This window comes from Malaclemys terrapin, chromosome 14, assembly GCF_027887155.1.
Source record: "Malaclemys terrapin pileata isolate rMalTer1 chromosome 14, rMalTer1.hap1, whole genome shotgun sequence".
Classification (NCBI taxonomy): Eukaryota; Metazoa; Chordata; order Testudines; family Emydidae; genus Malaclemys; species Malaclemys terrapin.
Genome location: NC_071518.1, coordinates 27375214 through 27392384, shown reverse-complemented (window position 1 = coordinate 27392384; position 17171 = coordinate 27375214). Strand labels below are relative to the sequence as shown.

Below are 17171 nucleotides of genomic sequence, written 5' to 3'. Positions count from 1 at the left end.
ATCATACATAAAAAGTAAGTAGTTACCAATGGGTGTCATTTGCATGCAAAGGAAGCCATGTCTACATTTAAAATGATACAGCACCACTGCTGTAGCCCTACAGTATAGGCACTACCTGCCCCATGAGGCGGGCTTCTCCCAGTGCTGAAGTAATCCATTGCCCTGAGAGGCGACAGCTAGGTAATGGAAGAATTCTTCTGTCAACCTAGCGCTGTCTACACCAGGGGTTACATCAGTATAGCTCTGTCTCTGAGGGGTGTGGATTTTTTCACGTAGCTATACCGAAGTTAATTCCTTGTGTATGAGGTGGACCCAAACCCTTGAACTATGTGGAAGCTTGCAATCATATCTGAACTTTGCAGTTTGTTCCCATCTCGAATGGAAATGCTGCCTAAGACATTTGAATATTCTAACAAATAGCATTTCCTTACCTGAAACGTAGTGAGTTTAGTGAGTTCTTGGCCTGGTTCAGAATATAATGTCACTGCAATGCTTAGGGCTACAATATGGGACACTGCAGAAAGGATGCTGATGATAACAGCATCTCTCATCCCAAAGGGTAACATGGTATAAACTGTGAAGATTATGAACAGGAAGAATGGCACCTTCAAAAAGAAAAAGGGAAAAATCTGTTATTAGGTGCCAGCCAAAAATCACTGCAGAGCAAGGGGGAAAACAAGCATTCTGACTTTTCTTCAGGCTGCATCCTCTAACATTGACATTTCAATGGAACAATTAAAATCACAAGGAGTGTAGCGTTCATAAAAGCTTTGAGGAAACTGGATAAAATTATAATACGAATGTAGGCAAACCAGTAGCTTAATGAGGACATTTGACCCTTAATGTGTCTCATTCTCCTTTGGTAAAGTAGCAGATATACTGCAGACATTATAACCACAGACATGACATGACACAACTTGCATCTGAATTATGTACCAAGAACAGTCCAAAGCAAGGATGGAGCTATCTCCTTTAATTTCAAATTTTGCAAGTGCTTTAAGTTCTTATTATAATGTTAATATCAACAGTTTGCATGTGTTTATTTGCTTGATATTTTATTGACCCTAAAACCAAATAATCCTTCATGGAGTTGATACAACAGAGTAATCACTACTGCATATAAACATACATTTGAAGGCACAGTTAAAGAGTTTACAAATGTCCATTGGCCTGCTAAAGCATAATGGTTCAGAAAGCACTATTAAAGTCTACCATTAAATCCATATTTATGGTCTTCTGTTGTAGCCTATGGTACCTATATATGGGGCCTGATAATACTTGAGTCAAGTACTGTGACAGACACACTGCAAGACTGTCCACTCAGCTCTCCCGCTTCATTTCCTGCTCTTTCCAGACATCAGCCTCCTTTGGGGAGATTCTCACTCATGGCAAATTCTAAATACCATATGACGGTTTTGTAACATGCACAAACGGAGACCCGGTAAGGAAACACACAAGCTTCACTTGTGACCAAAGTCACATCGGAAGGTTAAAGGCAGAAAAATCCTGTTCCAGCTGACCTCCTATAATATGGTCTTCACATTTAAAAAAAAAAAAAGTCAAAGGTATCAGCCCACATAATGACTTGCAACATTTAAAGAAGCAAAGCCAGGGAAAAAACAACCACCCTGAACAACTAACATCATGTTCCCTATGTCTAAGGGGAGATTTCCCCCCCCCCCCCATAAATTTTGTATTAAGATTTCACTACTACGTAGAATGATTTTGAAGGCAAAGTCTCACCAGAGGAAATTGAAGCAATAAACCTGGGGATCTATGGCTTTATAGTATACATGCTGCTACCTTTAACTGTTGTATAGCTGCAATAGCTGAAGTCTGCAGTCAACATATCACTGTGCTGGACAGCATTCATAGTGGAAATCCATTCTGATTGCCTAGTAGATAATTTCTAATTTTCATTATTCAGAAAAGGATGGACAGAATGGGAAGGGTCAGTATAATTAGATTAAAAGTAATTTTTCTTTTCTTAAAAACTGTTCCGCTTATGTTATCAGAGCTTAGGAGGAGTTTCCTACAGGCTTCATAATGACTTTTTGGCTTCATAAAACTGTCAGTTTTCTGGTCAGAGATACCAAGTAATCAACTCCAGCCGTACCCAGCAATGCCAGGATGTGTCATTAGTTCTTATTGTTCACTTCACCCTCTCTACTTGATTTGAAAACACTTTCACTAGGCACACCCAGCTATAGAGTTCTTTAAAAAATTACTTGACCACCACTTTGTAATCAGGATCCTAATCAGCACCTATCAAAACACTGAGAATTATTAAAGAAATAATTTACTTTTAAGGTACATTCATGACAAGTAATACATTTTCATTTGTGTAATTTAAATTAAAAGCATAAGGCCAAGATCTTACAAAGACTTCGGCACATGTTTAATTTTACACACTGTGTGAAGTAGTCCCAGTGAAGTCAATGTGACTATGCTGAACTTTAAGCAGTGTATGCACATAAGTCTTTGCAGGATCAGGGACAGACAGAGTTAACAAAAAGTGTTATCCTATAATCCAATATAACTGGTTTGGGGAAGAAGTAACCTAAAACTAATGGAAAAAATTGTAATGATATAATATTTAAAGAACAAATATATACTGATTACCACTTCTAAATGTAAGTACATCAAACAGGAAATACATACCTGTTCCCATGCATAGAATGAAGGGGTATCTGCCATTCCAAAAACTGACACATATCCTATGGTCAGGAAGCAGATCCAAATCAAAATCCCAAATAATTTCAGCCATCTCCGAAATAAGGATTCAATGCACACAAGCAAGTACATGACTGCAAATATTACAAGAGCAGTACATACTGTAATAATGAAAGCAAGATGAGGACGTGTTTCCGTCTAAAAGCAGAACAAAAGTGTTACATAAGTACTGAACTTTCCTTTTAATAAGCGCAAAACCTAATGGTGTGTCTAATGTCACCCATGCAGCTATGATGTCACCATATTACATTAGAGATAAAAAGCTATTCCTACTGCAATGTCTATGCAGATGTACTTTCTGTCATGCTATATGTGGGACCATGCATGTTTTCAGAATCCCAGGTACAGGAAATTCCCTATTAAAACTAAAAGAAAAAACACCCCAACTTATTTCTGCAATTTCACCTACTAATATTGGGGAATGCCATCCATTACACTAACATTTTTTATTAATATCTAATACTTGCAGAGCATAGTTTTTCTATTAAATTATGTTAAAAGTAAAGAAAATAGTTAAGTCATTATTACTGTTCTTTGTAAGAACAACAAGGGAGGGAGAGTGTGATTAGCAAAATTCAGGATCAACTTCCTTCTAGAAGTACTACAAATCATGGGTACACGGTCTAGGTCCTCGGTTCTGAAAACCTGATTCAACCTGCACTTGAAGAGAGTAAAAAAGTGACAGGGAGGATTTACCAGCCCTTTCATCACCATCTTTACAACCAGCTCCTTTTCCCTTTTACCACCTGTGAATTTGACTCTTTGGTTCTATTTAAGAAAAGCAGACACTCCTTCCAAACCCTATGTCTATTTCCTTAATTAGCCAACAAATGATTCTGGTAGCCTGTTCACATATAGATTTTGGCACAATATATTTTTCCTAACCCCCACAAGCAGTAATTCCCTAAACCTGGATCTGTCACAGCAAAGTGATCCCATTCCCGGCTAACTTAACAATTTTACTGTTTCCATCCCAAAGGAGTTTCCATAATAGTTTTTTCCAAACTATTAAACTCTAAAAACTGCCGCCTACAAAATCAATCACAAGAATTCATAACCAAGGAACCCATATGTTATTTCACCTTTTAGTTTGCTGTACTTTTAAAAACATTCATATTCTTGAATCTGATGTTAGAATTTACACACACACAAAATGCTGGTAACTCCCATGGACACAACTACCACTAACCTGAAGTAAGGGTTACACTATTCTAGCCCAATGAAACTTTTGCCCAGTGAGTTTCGTGAGCTTTGATACAAGTTCTTTCTTTCCTCACACAATGTACAGTACAAACGGAGAACCCTGGTTATACTCACATGCATGACAAAGAATAGTATAATTAGCGTAATACAGAAAGTAATTGCAATGAAGAGCAGCAGGAGAAGAAGCGGGTGCTGCTGGCTCGTGTAGCGATACTTCTCATAAAGTGGATCTGTTATCTTGCAGTCTTCATTTTCATTAAAGAAGTATTTTCCCTTAGCTGGCATTTTATTCCAGTTTGGCTTTGACTTCTCTCTCAGTTCCCAGTGATGACAACAAAGCAAAGATAGATCTATCCTTCTTTGAAGAGCACTTCTGTCTTCTAAGGTAGCCCTTGGTTCTGACTTGCTTGACCACACTGAGTGACTCACATTCTGCACTTGCGCTTCTCCTCATGAGCATAAAGTTCAGATCTCAGTATAAATGAAAGGGAAGAGCCCTCCTCTGCAAAGCCACATCCTACTCTTCAACAGCTCCATGCAAGTTTTTTCTAGATTGATTGATACTTGTGCTGCTGCTGTCGAGGTTTTATTTTGCTACAATCACTTTAACTCCGTTCCACAAGCTGTCAGCAATTCCCTTCGAGTGCTGTTTCAAGGGATAAACTCTGTGGAGAGAAAGCATGATTAAAAACAAGGCTTCAGTTAAGTGGATGCATTTTTGTCTGAGAAAAGTATATTCTTTAACCTCACTGTAAATAACCTTTAACAAGGGGACAAAGAAATATTCCTTGGCCCTGAGAATTAGGCCTAACAGTACTTTCTGTTTAACATAACATATAAACTCTAAAGCAGTGGTTCTCAAACGGTGATCCATGGAGCACTTGCTAAAGCTGGACATATTATGCTGGCTCACCTTTTTCTAGCCATTGAAATACTTAAAAGAGCTAAAAAATATATTAAATACTTTTCTAATGTTACATTCCCACATGAGCAATTGCTGCAGTTGCCACAGGCACATTATGCAGTTGCGAATGGTAGGGGGAGATGGTCCAAGCAATCAAAAATGGCAAGAGGGGTGACCAACGCTATGTAAAAGTTTGCTACCACCCTCCCCCACCTCTAATAAAAGCTTAATTCCAGCCTAATCTTGAAACTGACTGTACATATAGACATGCAGAATCCTTCTGAGATTGAAACAGGCAGAATAAATTGAGCAGTGCAGTGGAATACTACTCATGCATATTTAATATTTTGATAGGCTAACGGATTTGACTTTGATATTCAGTTACAGAAGGATTTTAACTATATAACAGATTCATGTATTGGTCATACTAAAAATGAGAAACATCATATATTCATGTTTAAAAACTGGCTGTTTAAAGCCAAAACAATGTCTGAATACTCCTCTGTACCCCAAATTATTATTCCCCACCCAAAACTAACAAAACAGGTCCTTCCAAGGATCAGATTACTAATTTTCCAAAAACACTTTCATGATTTCTTTGCAGAGAGTTGCCCTATTTTACAAGTCTGCATAACATGTACTTAAAGATGTGGGCATAAATCACGGTACCGTCACTTAAATAGCAGAAAGAGCACAAATAAGTAAAACACACAATCTCTTTGGGCTGGATTTTGCCACCTTTACAATAAGTGATATCTTACTCCTCTAGCAGTCCCAGTGAAATAGATTTAACAGCTCATGGAGGAAGCAACTGTGGTGGTTATTTGAAATCAGTACTTTAAAATATTCCTAATCAGTGCTAAGAACTGATTTCAGTTCTTGCTAATTAAAGGATCCAATCCTGCATTCCTACTCAGGCAAAATTCCCTGGAACCTTAAATATGTAATAGTTTGCTCAGACTGAAGAAGCTTTGTTTCTTCTTGTTAAAAGCAACAGACCATACTAGATTATCAGTTTTTAAGAAGAACTCCCCTGAATCAATTGAAATTTCTGCCTAAAACTGACAGTACAATATGGCCCAACACATACAGACAATTTCATTTTTATTCACAATATCTTGTTGGCATTCCATTGATTTTGCAACATAATAAAAAAAAACCCTAATTTAAATTTTCTTTAAATTAAATTTACCTCCTTAAAAATATGAAACAAAAAATAAAATAGGAAAATAAAGTACAGACTGTCAAAACCAAAACCTACTACATTAATATTTAAAGCACTGATTTGTTTAAAAACAGAAACCAAAAAACTATAGCTCCTAGTTCTTTCAAATCTAATTTATACTATTTCTATAGCAACAGCCATGTTAAGGTAACAATGAACATTAAGGGATAAGTTACACTGTTAACTAGTAATGACTGATGATTTTCAAATAGCAGCTTGAATATAGTTCATTCAATGACAGGGGAGACTTTTTTTAAAAGAGCCAGTGAAGTGTGAAAAACAGGATTTCAAAAAATGTTTTATTAGGACTTAATAAAATAATTACAGCTTCCTTACTGTTAGATTACCATCACCATGGAGTTCTAATCTTGGCTTTTCTCCCAAAAGGTATAGCCTGATACAAGAAAACTTGCCGAAAAGCCAATTTAAATCAGTTACTCTCAAGTGACAAACTGTTTAACCACATGCAGACACAGTGGACACATGGCAACTGGAGATGGTGCTGGGGCTTTTTTTTTTTTTTTTTTTAAACCATACCAAATGATTTAGACGACACCAATATAAGCAAATTCTAGAACATTACCCATTGGAAAATTAACAAGTGAATTTTCCAGACATTAGCCTCGGGTGAAAGCAGAAGGCCCAATCCTGCAATTGTAGCAAGTATGAAACTCCCATTGACAAACACGTTGAGCGCTTGCCCACAAAGTTCTGTAAAACTGCATTACTTACAAAACAAGAGGACAAGGTAGAAGAACAGAATATATTGGATTGTGAATTGTTGCTGAATAATAAAATAAATGATTCCTATCAAACGCCATAAAACAACAACAACGTTTATACACACACTTTGCAAACGAAAGGAAGTCATTTTTAGGAAAAAACAAATTACATTTATTAACTGTAATTGTCAAAACCTGGTTTACCATAAGGGACAAGTTTTAAAAAGCCTCCTACACTTTACCTGTGAAATTAGTAACCTCACAGATATCCATTTGCATATACACGTTGGTCCTTTGCAAGTTCTGTGGATGTAGTTTAGAAGGCATCTTTCAAAATCAAACTGAAGGGGGGCAGGGAAGAGATATTTTATATATGCCCATGATGCCACATTTCAATTTCTCATAGTAGTAATATAAATCTGTAAATGCATGTCTACTTTTTGTTGAGCTACCAAATAAATGATAGCACAACTACTTTTGAGACTAAAACGATATGGGTAATTCAGCACTGAGTCTTGTGCCTTGCCCCTTCCCTCCTTTGGTATTGTCAAAGAATGACAATTTATCAGGCCAAATATTTGAAATATGGTAACAGATTTTTCTCAACACAAGAGAGTAGATACAAGTACATTTGTGATTCACACAATTGTTAGAAGAGATGCAATATACATTTACTCCAATATGCCTTCTCCAACAATAGCTTATACCAGGGGTCGGCAACATTCGGCACGCAGCTCGCCAGGGTAAGCACCCTAGTGGGCCGGGCCAGTTTATTTACCTGCTGACGTGGCAGGTTTGGCCGATCGCTGCCCCCACTCGCCACAGTTTGCCGTCCCGGGCCAATGGGGGCGGCGGGAAGCGGCGCGGGCCGAGAGATGTGCTGGCCGCGGCTTCCCGCCGCCATCATTGGCCCGGGACGGCGAACCGCGGCAAGTGGGGGCCGCGATCAGCCGAATCTGCCATGTCAGCAGGTAAATAAACTGGCCCTACCTGCTAGGGTGCTTACCCTGCCGAGCCGCGTGCCAAACGTTGCCGACCCCTGGTTATACTGTATTTCTCAGTGGAAAGTGACAATTCCTATAATGGAGCTGACAGAAATTTCCCACACAATGTGTTCTGAACTGCTAGTGATCAGTTTATGATCTGAAGCTTGAGTACAGATAGCCCTGGTTGTTTTTAATGCCTGCTAGCATACTGCAGATACTATTTAAATTCATGTGCATCTAAACCCCACCCCACCCCCCCTTTTTAAAAAAAAAATCTGCTAGGTTTCATGCTTTGATAAAATGCGCTCTGAACAGTGAATGTGACAGAGATTGTACACACTGTGAAAAAGTTCTATCACTTTTACATTTTTTTCTCTCTTCTAATGTTAAGCAGCTAATGTCAACTTTTCTACAAACAGAGATCTGTTAAAATTTCCAGTATAAGTCTGATAATTCAGGACACTACAGTTGGCGTGGAATGAACAATATTATTAATACACACTCAGTACAAGTACATGCGATAAATGAGTTTTACTGAACAGCCAAATTGTGGAATTGGGGCTGTAAAGTACTATCAAAATAAGCAGTTTTACCGTACAATAATTACAGTAATTACTGCAGTGTCTGAGGAAATACAACACAAACACTGCTGTAATGACCCATACATAATCCTTTATAGGTACCACTCTAGTCAGAGTGGTTTGTATTTCACACTAAATTATGAGGGAGGTTTCTCCCATTCACAGATGTGGAATTTGTGCAGATAATTACAGTGAACACTAAGATTCTACTCAACAAAAATAAAAGTCATGAGTTGTTGATCTAGCATTATTCATCCCAATTTCAGCCCTGACACTAGGAAATTACCTACATATCATGTCATGGCTACTTACAATAATCCCTCTTAAAGCCCATAAAAAAATCCACCTGGATGCTCTACATTTTCAAAGTTCTGGTTATGTTTCTTTGCTGTGCAATTCATCAGTCTTCCTATATTTTCAGTTTATGATTCTTTTCTCGAACTTACTGAGCCAGGAAATAACATGGACAACAGCTTTTCCCACTCAATGGGACTTCAGCATAAGCTTGAAGTTAAGCACATGCTTAAGTGCTTTGCTGATCAAAGGCCTAATTGCCACCTTTGCGCATCCTCCTGTCACATACGCGCACACACACACACAATTATCTAGTAAATTATACTTATAGATTCATAGACTTTAAAGGCCAGAAGGGACCATCAGATCATCTAGTCTGACCTCCTGTATATCACAGGGCTTTAAATTTCACCCCGTTACCACTCTATTGAGCCCAATAACTAGTGTTTGGCTAAAGTATAACTTCTAGAAAGGCATCCAGTCTTTATTTGAAGGCACCCAGGTCAACTATCCAACACTTCCCTGAGTAGTTTGTTCCAATGGTTCATCACCCTTCACTGGTAAAAATCTGCCTTATGAATTTCCCTGGCTTCAGCTTCCAGCTATGTTTCAGAGTAGCAGCCGTGTTAGTCTGTATCCGCAAAAAAGAACAGGAGTACTTGTGGCACCTTAGAGACTAACAGATTTATTAGAGCATAAGCTTTTGTGGACTACAGCCCACTTCTTCGGATGCATAGTCATTCTTGTTCTGTCTTTCTCCACTAGATTAAAGAGCCATTTAGTACCGGGAATTTTCTCCCTGTGAAAGTACTTATACACACTGTTATCGAGTCAACTAAACTGCTTGAACTCTTTAAACCCCTCACTGTAAGGCATTTTCTCCAGTTCTTGAATCATTTTGTGGCTCTTTTCTTTATCCTCTCCAATTTTTCAATCCCCTTTTTAAGAACACGCAGTATTCCTTTATTGGTCTCACCAATGGCACTACACCCTGGTTTATACATCCAAATGTTTGTGTATTAGCCCTTTTGCCACAGCATCAATTTGAGAGCTCGTGTTACAAACTTTCATTTTTCCAGCCGTGGTTCCTGCAGGACTTGAACCTAGGACCTGTGTCACAGTAAAATATTCACATATAACCAATCTCTCAACAGCACCCCTGGCTGTTTGACTGGTAATCAAACCCAAGCTCCACTGCAGTTGAAGTGCCAAATCCTGACCACCAGACCATCGAGGAGAAGCCATGTTGCAGTGGGTGTCCCATAACTCCATTACAAGAGCAGCAGCGGATAGAAAAGCTGTATTTAAATGGGTTAGACAGGAGCAGGAATAAATTTGTTACTAACCTCTAGGTTAATACATATCTATAAAAAGCAGAGTAGGGAGGGTTAGGAGAGTGCAAGAGAGTCTTTACAGTACCAGTGACAGCAACTTGGCCAAGACCTGTATGTGCTCTGTAGTCAACTGTACACACCAGTTAGTGTACTGACTATTTGGCCAAGTAAAGAAACTAGACCACTGAGATTATAGCACATAACGGTTGCCCAGATAGTGAAAGGAAAAGAAAGACTCCCTTTACAAAAAGACAAGATGCTTTCCAGTCCAGAAAAGAAGAGTAAAGCTTCTACATCCATAGAACCTGCTCCCATTTAAGTTAGTGGGGGAAGGATTGGGCCCAGAGTCTACAATGGGAACGAATACGAGTAGCATCAGACTAAATCTTTAATGGAAAACAGTTGGCTTCAACTAGCGCCATACTAGAGAGACAATGTAGATGAGGTTATATCTTTTATTGGACCAACTTCTGATGGTGCGAGAGACAAGTTTTCGAGTCACACAGAGCTCTTCCTCAAGTCTGGGAAAGGTACTCTGGGCATCACAGTTAACATGCAAAATAGCACAGATTGTTTAGCATAAGTAGGCAGCACATAGTTTAAGGGCTCTGTGCGGCTCAAAAGCTTCTCTCTCTCACCAACAGAAGTTTGTCCAATAAAAGATATCACCCACCTTGTCTCTCTAATATCCTGGGATTGACACAGCAACAAGTACACTGAATAGAGCCACAGTAAACATATACAGGAGGAACCTTGTGTGTGTAGTTCCCCTGATTTTTTTAAGGTTCCATTTGTAGGATGCTCACCTAAATTCTTAAAAGGAAACTCTCTTCCTCTCTTTTCATATTTTAAAACATCAGTCTTTATAATCTGTAAATCTCACTCAGTATGAAGGTTTGATTATTCCTGACCGGCATACATTTTCACTCACAGGGCAGGTCTACACTACCACTTACGTCAATGTAAATTATGTCGCTCAGGGTGTGAAAAGCCACCCCTTCTCTTCTTCTCCCGCCCCCCAAGCAAGGCAAGTTGCAGTGACCTAAGCACTGTTGACACCAGCGCTATGTCAGTGGGAGACGCTTTCCCGCCAACATCACTTCCACCTCTTGTGGAGGTGGAGTAATTATGCTGCTCTCCCATCAGCATAGAGGGTCTTCACCAGACACACAATAGCTGCGCCACTGTAACACTTCTAGCGTAGACTGCCCATACAGTCAGAATAACCAACACAAACTCTGTAGTGTTTCCATGTTACAAAGACAGAGGGGTGTGTTGCAACAAATGGAAAGGTAAAACTATAATCAGGCTGCTGGGTACAGATTGAATCCCACTTGTTCTCAGATTTATTAAAACCATCTATAGTGCTTCATGTCACCACACAATTTTTCTAAGACTGGGCCTGGACTCACCAATCACAGAATGGACTGCCTACACTGCAGAATGCCTCGTAGAGCATGAATAGAAAAAGTTATGGACAGAGCAACAGAAATGTGAAATTGAGGACAATACTCAGCAAGTCATTTTCTGAAATGAAGACAGGCCTCTTTACTCATCTTAAATGAGCTGCAAGAAATATATGAAAATGTGAGCCACTTCACAGGGAAAATTGACATGGGACACATACCACGCAGATCAATTCGTTTATCAATGCAAAAGCAGAAAGTTTGGCTGAGACAAGAGGAGAGTCAATTTATGGTGTGATAATATGATTCAGGAGCTTGACTGAGGTGCTTCCAAAGCAGCAAGAACTCTTACTCCTTGTCTCTCTTCAGCCTGGCGAAAATCAGAGGTGAACAAAATGCTCAGTATATAACCAATTAACAGCTAACAATTTATTACTGAACGATATTGTACTGCACGTAGCAGCCACCTCTCATAATACTGCTGAGCTACTGAACAAAGTGCTTTTTCCCTCCTGAAGCCTTATTTTCCAAGACAATCTAATATTTCATTAAGTGGATCAGTACAGTGTTTCAGATAGATTCAGATGTGTACTGAGCTGATCATCAATTTGTGCACCAAATTTCGCACACCAAACATTCTTCCCAGCTAGCGGTGACTAACCTCGAAAGGACTCATGTGGTTCTTGACCCTCTCTGCCCCCTTATTCATTCTAGCAAGAAAACATTTAGGGTGGGTTTCAGCCACCTCCAACAGTGAACTGCCCTGTTTTGCGTGTATATAATATGGTCGGCATAAATGAAGCAGACTATACAAAGTGGATGAAACCCTGGCCTTACTGAAATCAAAGAAATTAGGATTCCATTTGTAGGATGCTCACCTAAGTTCTTAAAAGGAAACTCTTTTCATATTTTAAAACATCAGTCTTTGTAATCTGTAATCCAGGGGTAGGCAACCTATGGCACGTGTGCCAAAGGCGGCATGTGAGCTGATTTTCAGTGGCACTCACACTGCCTGGGTCCTGGCCACCAGTCCAGGGGGGCTCTGCATTTTAATTTAATTTTCAATGAAGCTTCTTAAACATTTTAAAAACCTTATTTACTTTACATACAACAATAGTTTAGTTATATATTATAGACTTATAGAAAGAGACCTTCTAAAAACGTTAAAATGTATTACTGGCACGCGAAACCTTAAATCAGAGTGAATAAACGAAGACTCGGCACACCACTTCTGAAAGGTTGCCGACCCCTGCTGTAATCTTTGTATCTCACTCAGTATGGAGGTTGGATTATTCCTGACTGGCATACAGCCATCCTGAGCTCTCTCTAGTTTCCTCTGACCCCCGAATTATTTCTTCCCTCACACAACATCAAGGGTGAACTCCCTGGGATTTGAGGTTTTTCAAGGAGCCTCTCAAGCTATTGTTTTGAGACTAACAAAGATGAGTTCACATTTTGTGCAAGCCAATATTCTAAAACAATAACTGAATAGGCTCAATCCATGTCCATCCACCAATTTCCCCTTTGTCCTTTTCTACTCCCTAGATGCCTGCCTGACCTCAAAAGGGCTTGGGCTCCCCACCTTATCAGACATATCTGAGGTTAGGAGCAGTGGCTGGTGGTCTACTCTCACCATCCTCCCATTATCTTCTTGGGGCAGGCAAGCTACCCACTTCTCGTTTGGGAGTGAGTGGGAGGCCCACCAACCCCCCCCCCCCACACACACACACACACACAAATCCAGCAGCAGAAGGCCCATTGAAAACCTTCTTCCCAGTCTCCCTGCACTGTCACTTTAAGCACTATATACATACATACTCCACAGGGCACTGAGCTAAGGGAAAACTCCAGAATCTCTGCCTTCACATAGTGTCCAGAAAAGGGATAGCAGGAATGGAAGGAGTAGTTAAGGTGCTGTCACATCAGGAGATGGGCGGCTCCCTACCCCAGAAGAGCCTACCCTTGGATTGTGGCAGCAATAAGGATCCTCACAAACAACTCCCAAAACAAAACATGCAAGACAGACAACGCGGTTTGGTGGGGTGGAAAATCAGAGTAAGAAGAGGCAAGAGCAGAATGCTCTTAGGGACAGGGACCCTGACTTCCTTCCTTGTGTCTGTAGAGCACGTGGCATTTTCCAAGTGCTACCTCCAACTCCATAATAAACGATAGTGAAGAGACCTGGTGGTCAGGGGCACCATCATATTACCTCTCCTCTCTTGGCGATGAAGCACAGTGTGCAGGTGGGTCAAGAATCCCATCCACCCCTTCTCAGAGGAGCTGGGCATGAGGGAGTATTTCTTCTCTCCCTCCATGAGGCAGTTCTCTCCACAGACAAGGGGAGGGTTAAGAGCTCCCTACCTGAGCTATACACACAGGACAGGTACTGGCCAAACTAACTCCCTTCAGAGTGGCAGACTGAAAAAGCTTCCGTTTTGTTCTTTGTTTTGAAGTCATTGAACGGTTTGTGTGCATACTCACAGTAACTGCCTGGGTAATCACACATGTACTTCTGTGCACACATTGTTTCATCTTGGCCTGGGCCTTTACCTGCTGAGAATTTGTTCTCACTCACCCAAAGCCATTCTATTTGTGTTCTAAAAGCTAATCTGTGAAATCTCATCTTTGAAAGATGAAAACAAATCCAGATAACAAGAACCAAAGTAAAGCAGGATTCACTGCCCTATCTTTTTGAATAGCTACAAGACAAAAGAAAGCAGAACCAGTTTGTCCATTTTTAGCTGCCATAGTTTCAAAAGGGAGACAGTATGGTTTTAAATTTCCATTCCTCCTTTCTTTTGTTTTGTCCAAATGTAATGACTACAATGTTTCTGAAAAGTCTTTAGTAATTTCTATTTATTTCCTTAATAAAGGTTATCATCTACTATAATTACTCACAAGCAGATGTTAAAGCAAAAGAAATTCAGGAACCCATACAGGCAGTAATAAAACTACTTGAAAAGGAACAGCAATACACCTCTACCCCGATATAACGCGACCCGATAACACAAATTCTGATATAACGCGGTAAAGCAGTGCTCGGGGGGGGGGGGAGGGCTGCGCACTCCAGCGGATCAAAGCAAGTTTGATATAACGCGGTTTCACCTATAACGCGGTAAGATTTTTTGGCTCCCAAGGACAGCGTTATATCGAGGTAGAGGTGTACATGAACTGTGAACCTCAGGAAAAAGTAACCATCTACAAGCTATTAAAACCCACAACTGAATCAGTTTATGAAAATTTATTTTTGCAATACAGAATTTGTTTTAGTAGCAGCTCACCACAGAATGCGACAATTGTGTTAAAAAGACTTCACATCAGGATGTGCTCCTTCTTTTAGAGTTAGCATTTGCACCCCGTCCTGCAGTTACCTCAACCCTTAGTAATCCTATCCAAAATTGCATAGTGAGGAATACCTATTTTGTATTTAGTGGCTTACCTGCTATCAGGAGTGCAGACAAGAAGCTTTGTTAAAAAAAAGTTAACCTGCTTCATACACTGCTTCAGAATGGTTAGCTACATGACACTTCACGATCACATATGAAACAAACCTAATTACTCATTAGAGAAGGCAATCCTAGGGAACTCAGTATTTATTTCTATTTACCTTCCATTTTCCTACACATTAAGAGCATATTCATCTCCTCATACCACCTTTTAAAATAAATACCTTACAAAAGTCCAAGTACTAAAAAAATATTTGTGTGTCTTATAATTAAACTTAATATTTCACAAGTAGGCAGAAGTGTAGACAAAAACACGTGTAGTTGAGACCACCATTGCCTGTGAGCTAAAGGACAGGATGAAACATCATGTGACACTTTCCAGATTCTTAGGAAATGTGTTTAAATTTTAAGAACCATGACTGTGAGACTACTAAATGCTTTACAAGTAAACATTCAAACTTAATATAACTTGGTTTTGTAGATATTCACAGCTGTAATTCTAACAAATTGTTTAGCTCAAGACCCTTTTCACCATATACCTCTTAAAACTGGAAGTATTCAAATTATATATAGTGTTAATTGAAAATTGCTCCTTTAGCAACTAGCAGAAACAGATGACTACAAGCTGTAGAAATAAAATTAAAAATAGCTAAGAAAAAAAAATACTGTACTCTGTCCTATGAAGTTTTTGTAAGCATTTACACGGCAAATCTAAAGCATTCATGAGTTTGTAGTACTCAAATAGATAAAAGATATTGGTTTTTATTCACTTCCTTACCCTGTTAGGTGCTATTAACATCTACTGCTTTACATACCAGAGGTTCAATGAGGAGTGAAATGATTTTTTTGTATATATATATATATATATACACACAGCAGTTTATACAAAATGTTGTGATCATTCCAGATGACAGCAGCTATATAAATATATATTATGGTCATTAACCCAAAAATGGTCCGTTTCTCTATTGCATACAATCTTTACTTAAAAACCACTTCCTATTTTTTGTATTTACCATCATGGGCTTTAAATAAACTGATAATTATGAATAAGGGACAAAAATATAATATGGAGGTTCCTCGGTGGAAGTCGATATAAATTATTTTCAGACAGGCTAAAGGAAAGTGATTTCTAAAAAGCAACCACAATATGGGCTTTTCACCTCTGAGCAATGTAGTTATACCAACTTAAGTTGCTAGTGTAGACCAAGCTAATAAGGCCCACTGGTCTGACTCAATTTTTACACAGTGATCTTGGGAAATGTTACATCCAATGCCCCACAAGGATTTTCCAGGACATCACAAATCCAAGTTTGTGTGTTCTAGTGTTCCCCTCCCCACACCCACACAGGGGAAGGGGAGAAGGGACTATGCGTCTGTACTGGACCTAAACTTGATAGTCTTCTTAGGGTGAGCAGTGGGGGCGGTAAGGGGGCAAAAACAGAGCCTTTATGTGGCCAATATTTTCCAATGAGAGAAGAAAAATTGGGGGATTTGCAGCTCCCTTTAGGGACATTTTAGTTAAGGAAGGCAGAATTCAATTTCAACAGGAATCTGCCGCCAAGGGCCTCAGTGGCAATTCCCTTATTACTACCATGTTGGAAAGCTTCTTAAGTAATATAGAGGGGAACCATGGCATGGCTGCATTACAGACAAAGCTGGTGATGTGCTTGGGGTAGGAGGTGAGCCAAACAGTCATGGCAAAATTTCTAAAGTACAAGCAGGATAGAATAGTAGTTAGAGGGTGGGTCAGGAAACTGCCAAGAAAACCTGTAATCTACAACTAGTTCATAAACCGAACTGGAATGGATTACTGTAATAACCCATGTAATCCAAAGCAAACTGTTGGGCATAAACTTCACAATTCAAATGATAAGTCTGTTCAGCCTTATAATTAATTTCAGTTTTTATCCCAGCAGAAAAATACCCCTTTCATAATACTGATTTTGATAAGAAGCAAACTCTAGGGTGCCATGAAACTTCACACCAAAGGGGAAATTCAGCTATGCTTTTTGTCTTTCAAAGCCCATGGGTGAGATTATTTCATGATTATCAGACTTCCCATCACGCCTTATGGATAGATTTTTCTGTCCACAGCTAGTTTGAAACTGATCTTACCACTGTACAAATCAATATCCCATTTATTCTTTTAAGCTTTCAGTGACCTATTTAAAATTTTCTTCAAACACAGTGTCCTGAATAGTTAGCCAACTTTTCATTGTATAGATTTTTCCAAATCTAGTCATAATTTAATTTATCCAAAGCAGAATGCCTGAGAGAGAATTGCTGGATGTGTTTGATTAGCTGGGAGTAAAGAGAGCAACTAAGGAAGATAAG

At 39.3% G+C, this 17171-nt stretch overlaps 1 protein-coding gene across 1 annotated transcript in view; it reads right to left on the bottom strand.

Annotated features, from left to right (window-relative positions):
- Positions 1–17171, bottom strand: part of ADCY7 (adenylate cyclase 7) — a 121914-nt gene that overhangs the window by 61288 nt on the left and 43455 nt on the right. The window contains exons 2-4 of the mRNA XM_054048816.1: positions 4051–4601; positions 2662–2871; positions 432–605 (exon numbers count right to left, since the gene is read on the bottom strand). Of these exons, the coding sequence (XP_053904791.1) occupies positions 432–605; positions 2662–2871; positions 4051–4221 (555 nt within the window). The 5' untranslated portion in view covers positions 4222–4601. The remainder of the gene's footprint in view (positions 1–431; positions 606–2661; positions 2872–4050; positions 4602–17171) is intronic.